Here is a 9,341-nt window from a genome sequence, read left to right as displayed (position 1 = left end):
CTGCCAGGGGGACTGCTGTAGAGGTGTGGGCTTTGCACCCACATGTGTGTACTTTCATGCAGGGTCACATGCATTTACCACCTGCCACATGTATTTACTGTACTCGGGTAAACACACATTGTTTACATATGTTCTTTCCCAGTACCTCTCCTTGTCTGATTTGTTGACTTTCAAAGTTATCAATCAGTGTTCCAAACTATTCTATTGGTTTCTTACATGTCAGCTTCTGGGAAGGTGTCTGTTTAATCCACCATCTCTGGGGTGGCAGTGTGCTGGCCATGCCTTGGTAAGGGTTGGGTCAGTTACAGTGGCGTGGTGTCAGAACGAGAGACCTTCCTGTGTGATCAGCTCCTTTTTAGAGCCACAGACTGCTGATAGCCATTTTCTTTCTCCCATTTGGCACTCAGTTTTGAAGAAAAAGTTTAGACTAGGTCGCATTTGACCCCCAGCTGCTCTTCCTGCCAGAGGAGGCAGTGCCAGCCACAGCTTCCCCTTCTCAACTCTGCAGCCCCAGGAAGTTCCACAGTGAAAGCAAAGCTGGGAACATGGGTGCTTTCTGCCTTGGCAGGCATGAGAAATGAGGACAGGATCCCCAGGTGGATTGTGGAGACCCATAAAGGTTTCCTAGTGAGATCTGAGCTTGCTTTACCCAGCAGGGCTGCATTAGAGGATTGTCTGACCATGTGTGTGGTTACTAGGTGATTGGAAAGGGTCTGCACTTGGCTGTGCTAGGGGGAGGTCTTTTGCTCCACCCCTTGGTATTCCTATAAAAGGCCCTTTAGCCAGGCAGTGGTGGTGCATGCCTTTAATCCCAGCACTCTGGAGGCAGAGGCAGAGGCAGAGGCAGGTGGATCTCTGTGAGTTCAAGGCCAGCCTGGTCTACAGAGCGAGATCCAGGCCAGGCACCAAAACTACACGGAGAAACCCTGTCTCGAAAAAAAACCCCAAAAAAACAAAAAACCAACCAATAAACAAAAGGCCCTTTAGAGGATACTGGAGGGGCCAGTGGATAATGATCCAGGTTCCCGAGGCTATCCTGTGTTTCTATCTGTTTCATCTTTCTATCTAAATATTTCTCCCTCCTCCCTCCTCAAGAACCCTGGGGAAAAAAGTGGGAGTGGGCCTCCCACAGAGAAATAGGTAGGTTCCCCCACAGTGGATGAAGGTCAAGTGTGTCAGAACACAAGCCAGGCCACTGTGCAGACACCTCAGGCTGAGTTCGCTGGTGAAGGATAGGCGATCTGTCCTGTGGGTGTGCCAGTGGGTGGGAAGGAGAAGGGATGCAGCTTCCTTCATGACTGGAAGACTGTACTCCTGCCTCCCTCCTTCACAGCCTGGACCTGCTACCTGAAGGGCTGCCCCAGCGGGTGCCAGTGCTGATGTTCTTCCTCCTACCCACTAGTCACAGCTGGCATCTTTCCTCACCTGTGCCCCTCTTGCTTAGCTCCCCTCAGCTAGAGGACAAAGGTCGCTGACTCTGCTGTCTTCCAGAGCTGCTTGGCAAAGGCTCACCTCCAAGCTCACTCACGTGGGTGCTGCCTCTCCATCCTCTCTGGTAGCGGTGTATGAAGCCTCAGTGGTTGGTGCCTTGCCTCATGCATTCATCAGTTGCCTCCCAACAGGGCCTTATGTGCCCTCAGCCAGAGGGAGGCCAAGGCAGAGATGGCCACTTTTTGTTACCCGAGATGGAAGGACCTGGTGCCACTTCTGCTGTATCCTTAATGGCCACTTGACCAGCCCTGGGGACTGTGGAAGGATTTGATCCCTGGAAGTTGGGGAGGAGGCTGCATTTTCAGGGATGAAAGGGACCCGAATCCAAAGGGGATCTGAGATTCACTTTCGCTTTTTAAGAACTTTTTTTTATTCATTTGTTCATCCATTCATATGTTTGTGTGTGTTTCTGAGTTGTATACACACATGTGTAGGGGTGTGTGCTTCCTTGTGAGTGCTGGGAGGCTAGAGGAAAGTGTTGGGTGGGTGTCCTCCCCGGCTCCTCTCCACCTTATTGCTTTTGCTGTTGGGTCTTTTGCACTTAGAGCTCATGTTTTTCCACTAAGATGGCAGCCAGCAACTTCCAGGGGTCATCCTGTCTCTGTCCCCCTTCGAGGTGAGGCACAGGCATGCAGGGTCACACCCAGCTTGTTGCATGGGTGTACTGTACTGGCTGGTTTTGTGTGTCAACTTGACATAAACTAGAGCCATCGGAGAGGAAGGAGCCTCCAGGAGATCCAGCTGTAAGGCATTTTCTCATTTAGTGATTAATGGGGTGGGGTGGTTGTCCAGCCCATTGTGGGTGGTGCCATCCCTGGGCTGGTGGTCCTGGGTTCTATATGAAGATGGGCTGTATAAGCCATGGGAAGCAAGCCAGTAAGCAGCTTCCCTCCATGGCTTCTGCATCAGCTCCTGCCTTTAGGTTCCTGCCTGGTTTGAGTTCCTGTCCTGACTTCCTTCAGTGATGAACAGCAGTGCTGAAGTGTAAGCCTAAGAAACCCTTCCTCCCCAACTGGCTTTCTGGTCATGGTGTTTTATCTCAGCAATAGAAAACCTAACAACACACACACACACACACACACACACTGTTTAATTTTGGCATATGTTACATACATGCTTATATCTGCCAACTGCAAGTTTTTTGTATAAAAATACAGATGTGATTATGTCCATTTATAAAACAATAGAATTGTACCAAAACAGCAGTTATATCCGAATAACTTCCATTTTTGTCTTTATGGTTCTATTTAAATGATTTTTATTTGGCAATAAAATTTCATGCATGTACAGAATGCATTTTGATCATTTTTGCCCTCCATTACCCTGTCTCCCTCCCTCCCACGCCCACCACATTCTTCTTATGAGTTTAGCCTTTGAGGTAGTGCCCTGCTTGGTCACATTAGTTGTCATTATCCTGGCCACTTTCACTTTGAACCAGACTCCTTCCCATCTCATCTCATGACTTTTGTCAACGTTTAGACTGGATTGGAGTACACAGGCACCCGCCTGCGGCTCTCACCTCCTTCCCATCAGAGTTAGGAGTACAACCCAGCATTGAAAAGCGGGGCTGTGTTAGTGAGCCTCGCCCTCCCCCTCCCCCCAGCATGGCTTTCCTGTTTCCCTCAAACCCTGGCACTCTCTGTCTGTCACTGTTCACAACCTTTATTTCCTGGGTGTGCAAAGTGGGAAGTCTGGTTACCACTGGGCCATTCTAGAAGAAAACACATTTTGAGAGAAAATTGGGCAGAGAGGTGCAGTCACAGGGAGACTTTTATATGAGCCTTGCAGACAGACCTGTGTCTCATGCATGTGGAGACAGTCCTCTGGTGCATAAGGCACAGCCCAGTTGCCTTGCCATGGACACCAGTGCATAGTTAGTCAGGGCGGGACCCCCTAGGTTGTGATGACAAGGCTTTGCTATCCCAGTAACGGTGCCTTCTGTCCACAGGCAGGTCCCAGCGGCGGCCCCAGGCACAGTGTGTGCATCATTGATGAGATTGGGAAGATGGAGCTGTTCAGCCAGCCTTTCATTCAGGCAGTCCGCCAGACACTGTCCACACCAGGCACTGTTGTCCTCGGCACCATCCCAGTCCCCAAAGGGAAGCCACTGGCCCTGGTGGAGGAGATCAGGAACAGGCGTGACGTGAAGGTGTTCAATGTGAGTAAGCCAGCCCTTGGGGACCTCCTACCCTGGGGTCACATCCTAGCCCTTGTGACCTTGCTCATCTACCTCTGCCAGTAGTGGAGTAGTCAGGGCAGGGTTTGAGGTGTTGGTTGGGAAGGTCTGTCCAGGGAAGAGCTGTGGAGACCAGAGCCATGCAGGTCATGTGCTCAGTGGCAGAGTTCCAACCCCATCCCAGCTGAAAGATGTGTGTTTATAGGAAAATTAGTTACTCAAGTCTGGGCCTTGACTTTGCAATTGTCTTAATAATAAAATAAAGTAAACCTATTTAAAAACATGGGCAAAGGGTTTGAATAGCTATTTGTCCAAGGATCATGAGGAAGCATGGAGAAGACGTGTACCCCACCAACCATGGTGACCATGACACTGTACTCACTAGAAGGCCTTCCATCTGTGTTAGAGGAGAGAGATGGGAAGGCTTGGCGAAACCTCAGCCTCTCTACCTTGTCGGTGGGAAGGAATTGAGCTGTTCCTAGAGAACCGCTCTTGTTTCTCCAGAAGTTGTGTGTTAGTCACTCTACCAGCAAGTCCACTCCGAGGCATTCATACAGAAGACTTGAAGACACATGACACAAAGCTTGAATGAATGCCCACAGCAGCATTATTCACAATACTTTACAGAATGAGAGGGGCCCAGATGTCCACCAGTAGCTACATGGGAGTGTAACGTGTGCTCTAGCCATCTGGTGTGGTGTTAGTGGCACAAAGGATAAAGCACAGCCACATTCTGAAGCCTAGATGAAGGCTGTATTGTGCTGAGTGAAAGAAGCCAGTCACAGAAGGTCACGAGCTCCATGGTTCCATTTATAGACTGTCCAGAGGAGGCCAGGGCATTGAGACAGGAAATAGAGTGGTGATCGCTGGTGATGGGCAGGAAGGAAGGAAGTGGCTGTGAATGGGGGCCTTGTCTGTGCTGAAATGTTCATCTCTTGCCCTCAGAGGGTGAACTTCCATGGCATTGCAGTGCATCTCAGCCAGGCAGTTCACACACCGTACGCACACAGAAGTCAGCCCTGGTGGCACCCTTTTCCCTATAAGACTCATCGACATACCCTGTAAATGGTGATGGCTGGTCCCCTCCCCACCTAGGCGCTGGCCTTGCTGCATGATAGCATAGCAGAAGACCTCACATGCTGAGACATGGCAAGCATGCCTGCTCAGGTCTCCCTTCCTCTTACAAAGCTCTTAATGCTGGGCTGGCGATGACTCTGGAGTTCATGCCCAGCATGCACAGCATCTTGTGGTACACGTGGCACATCTGTTGCAAAAAAATATAAATAAAAAAGCCACCACTGCTATCCTATGGGCCCTGCCCTCAGGATACCCTTTGAAAGCCCTTCTTCAAATACCCTTAACTCATGGAATGGCAGGAGATTAGATTCTGATGCCTGCACTTTGGGGATGTGACGAAACCTATAGTGGACAGAAACTCCTCCTCATATCCACACACTCACTGAAGCATCCAGGCACACCGCCTCCTGCTCTCTTTGGTTCTTGGCTCTGCACCTCTCTGAACACCATCCACCACCTGACCAGGTTCCACCTGAGCTTTCTTCCCCTGGACTGCTGTCTGCAAAGCCCCCCTCCCCCCCAGCCTGCACGGCCTTTTCAGTGATCTTACCCACAGGACCTTTCACACTTCTTGGTCTACTTTATGTACCTTCCCATCATGGTCTGTGAGGTTGTAGCCTTGGGGGTCTTATCTGCAGCACACAACAGGTCAGGAGGCCTGTGTGAGACTCTGAGCTGCATCACCTTGTCTTCTCTGGCTCCCCTTCAGCTCTCAGAGGAGCAGGAAGCTGAGGTCAGAGGCTCCTTGCAGCACTCAGATTCTCCAGGGTCATGGAAAGACCTGTAGATATCACTGTCCTTGGGAGTAACCCGGAGTTGTGGGCAACTGCCGCAGGTCCAGCCCAACCCCCACCTCCCAATCAGGCTGCAGCTGCTGAGTCCCACTCTGTCCCACCTCCATCCTGTGCCTCCCAGTGCTTTGGGCATGCATTCCACTTGGGACTTGATGATCCCGAAAAGTTGGCTTCTGCCTCCACCCCGCTCTCGAGGAAATGTTGGCTGGAAGGACTAGAGGGAAGCGCTCTCTAAGCTTGCTCTCTTGCCTCTTTCCACAGGTCACTAAGGAGAACAGAGATAGCCTCCTGCCGGATATTGTGACCTGCGTGCAGAGCAGCAGGACCTGAGGCCGCAGGCAACCAGGTCCAGCTCTGCCTGCTGGTTACTGCCTGCCCAGGTTTGCTACCTCCCTGTCGATGGGCCTTGCACCCCCTGTCCAAGAGAGCTGGGCAGCTGCTTTCCGTAAAATGTTCCGTGAGATCAGGTTAGCCCAGTGCCTGCTGGGCCGTGCACAGTGAACTGTGCACTGTGTCTTATGTACGCTCAGGGGTTCTGTCTATTTCCTTTTGCAGCTGTGCATGTGAGTAAATTCGAAGTGAATGTGTCAAGTATTGGTGGAATTTGCTCCCGTCAGGGTTTATGGATGTGTTTGGGCCTGGGGAGAGGAGTTCACTTCTTCATTGACTTTACATGCTGTGGATAGCAAATACCTCTCCGGGTGCAACTCCAGACTCCTGCAGCTGGAAACAGCAACAACAACCTGATTCTCTTCGTTACTTCCAAGGAAAAGCATATTAGTTCCACTCTTCATCTCTCATTTATCCCTTTGTTTATTGCCTAATAAAAATGGAAATCAATCCGGTGGTTCAGACACAGATGTCCTTGTGTGGGAGGGACAGTTTTCAGAATGCTGGGTCAGCTGATGCTCTACAGGCCAGATATGAGCAAAACCTCCTGCTTGTGCTGAGTTTGCCTGGGCACAGTTTTCAACCCCTGAGCCCAAGTGCCCTTCCAAGCAGGAAAGGGACAGGACAGTCATCAGAGAAAGGCTCTGGAAGCTGGTGTGAACTGTAGTCACCACTGGCTGCAGGTGCTGCTCTGTGAGGAGTGAGGGGGACAGGCGGGGGCTCATCCCACACTGGGCTCTGTGGCACTAAGAAAAGAATCAACTGTGGAAGCTGCTGGGTCCATAAAGACCAGAGGTTGACAGCACTGGAACTTTTAGGTCATTTAGATGTTTTTTTAACAACAGCATTAATGACAACCCCCACAGATGTGAGTACCATGGACATATATGGGCCTTAATGGGGGTGCCTGTGAGCTGGGCACTAGGACCCAGTAGATAGTGCAATAAGCACTCTACTCAAGAGCCTGTGGCTGGGGCAGGATCTCATGTTGATCTTCCATCCAGGGTAGTTTTCAAAACTTGGCCTACAGGAATGCCTTCTAGATCAGGAACTGAGCCTCGGAAAGGCCTACCTGTCCAGTAGGAGAATTAGGTGCCTCCCTCCACCATCTGTGCCCCATTAGGTTTTTCAAGGAGGCCAAGTATGGAGCTCATGGCCTTGGGCAGGCTGGCTGTGATGCCAGCAATGGCTACCAGGGCAGGTGGGACACAGCATAGGTTTGGGCCATAGCATCAGTGCACCTGGCCACCCAGGACCTGAATGTACCCAGTCAAAAGCTGCTACACAGGCTGGCCCTGTCAGGGAGCCCTCCTCAGTCCTTTGAACCTAGAATGAAGGAAGCAGGTAGGAGAAATGGTGGCAGCATACAGTGTGCCCCCGCTGGGCCAAAGGGGACCTCCTGTTGGCATCTTACTTGGTCCCTCTGGTGGCATGCACCTGTCATCGAAGCACTTGGGAAGCAGATGTAGGAGGACAGTGAGTTCCAGGTCAACCTGGGCTACACAGGCATGCATCGTCTCAAAACCAGTCTTAGAATACCACAGATAGGGGAGATGGGAGACTTGGACCCAGTCTGAGCAGCGTCAGAGCATCTCCTTAGTAATGTGCTCCCTTTTGTGCCTTCATCTAGTCTCTGTCATCTTATGAATTGTGTGCCCTAGACCTCATCCTCACCCTGACTTGTAATCGTGCAAACTGACATGTCCTTTAGTGACTACTGCTCTGGCAGATGAGGGTCAGGGTCAGAGAGTAGGTACACAGATTTGCAAATCCTGGAACTCTAAAGAACATTGATGCAAGGGCACTGGGGTCTCTAATGGAGTTGGATGTGAGTCCTGACTTGAGGAGTTCATGTTGACAGAGCACATTGATGTGTGCACTGCTCTCATGCAATTCCAGCCAGAATAACATAGACGACAGGATGATGGAGAACCAGCTGGAGACAGACTGACGCTGCCCTTGCTGCCCCCCACTTAGCAGGTCATACCACCAGCCTCTTCACACCCAGTGATCTGAAAATCATTTCTTTCTTATCTCTGAATGAAGGTAAGCTCATGTGTGGAGGCAACATGGCTTTTTAAATACAGAATAGAGAATCTTCCAGGATCTGGTGAATGGAGAGGCTTCCAGGAAAACTGCAAATTTGTGGAAGGTTCTGGGAACAGTGAGGTGACCCTGTCCTCCTCCCATCAAGACTGGCATTCATAGAGGAGGGGGTTGACCTGGATGTGCCACCTGTTCATGCTGTGACACAGGCTTGGGACAAAATGACGTTGAGTGGGAAGTGACTGTGTAAACAGACTGTGCCGTACATTTCAGAGGCAGAGACGCCGGAGCAGCTAGTGTGTGCCAGACGTGCACACTACCGCACAGGGCAGGATTTAGAGTTGGTGCCTAATTAGCCAGGATATACCCAAAGACAAGTGCTGCAGTTGTTGTATTATCTTTAGAGGGGAAATGCTTTTGTTTGGTGTCACATGCATTTAGACAGATGTCAGCAGAACATTTGAGCCACCATGGCAGGAAGTGCCATCGAGGCTTGTCCACCAGAATGAGGAAGGCGCTGGGATGCAGGACTGACTGCCGGGAGGACCGGGCAACGTGTCATACATAAAAGTTTTAGAATTAAAACCAGATATGTACAAATCCCTCCCTCAGGAATCAGAGAACCCTGCAGAAGAGGAGGTAGGAAGAGTGCCAGAGCCAGAGGGGGTGGAGGACACAAAGAAAAGGCCCTCTAAGTCACCGTGAACAAACTTCCTGTGAACTCACAGAGTCTGAGGCGGTGTGCACAAGGCCTGCCTGGATCTGCACCTGTCCTCCACATATATATTACGGCTTCTAGTTTAGCATTTTTATGGGACTGTGTGAACGAGTGGGTCTCTGATTCTTGTGCCTTCTCTTGGGCTCTTTCCTTCTGTTTTGTATAATTCCTGTATGTTAGTTTTTGTTTTGTCTTATTTTATTTTATTATCCCTTAGAAACCTGTTTGTTTTCTAATGAGAGATAGAGAGGGAATGGATCTGGATGAGAGGAGAGGTGAAGAGAAACTTGGAGGAATAGAGGAAGGGGAAACCATAATTAAGATATGTGACCTTAAAAATTTATTTTCAATATATAAAAAAAGACTAGAGATGTAACACAGTGGACAGAAGCTTGCCTAGCATGTAAGAAGCCTTGGGCTCCATCCCCAGCACCACATAAACTAGGCGTGGTGGTGCACACCTGGAATCCCAGCAATCAGGAGGGGAGGTGGCACAATCAGAAGTTAATGGTCATCCTTGGCTACCTAGCAAGTCTGAGGTCTGCCTGGGCTACAGGAGACCCTATCTCTCTGCCCCCACCCAAATTATACAATAAACAAAAAGCTAGGATCATATTCTTAATAGTATTGGACATCTCCAAGGAGTCTT

General features: G+C 50.2%; 1 protein-coding gene across 3 annotated transcripts in view; it reads left to right on the top strand.

Annotated features, from left to right (window-relative positions):
• Ntpcr (nucleoside-triphosphatase, cancer-related) overlaps positions 1-9,341 on the top strand; it is a 33,149-nt gene that overhangs the window by 10,907 nt on the left and 12,901 nt on the right. Inside the window, exons 4-6 of one of the 3 annotated variants that reach the window (XR_004944953.1) lie at positions 3,440-3,649; positions 5,800-5,918; positions 6,094-6,392. Coding sequence is in view for 1 of the 3 variants with exons in the window: in XM_036186899.1 (XP_036042792.1) it covers positions 3,440-3,649; positions 5,800-5,868 (279 nt within the window). In the remaining 2 variants the exon portion in view is untranslated. Of the gene's footprint in view, positions 1-3,439; positions 3,650-5,799; positions 6,393-9,341 lie in introns of those variants that run through there. The other 2 variants (XR_004944954.1, XM_036186899.1) reach the window with 2 other exon arrangements.

This window comes from Onychomys torridus, chromosome 5, assembly GCF_903995425.1.
Source record: "Onychomys torridus chromosome 5, mOncTor1.1, whole genome shotgun sequence".
NCBI lineage: Eukaryota > Metazoa > Chordata > Mammalia > Rodentia > Cricetidae > Onychomys > Onychomys torridus.
The sequence above is the reverse complement of the archived record's forward strand: the minus strand, read 5'-3'. Positions and strand labels throughout refer to the sequence as shown.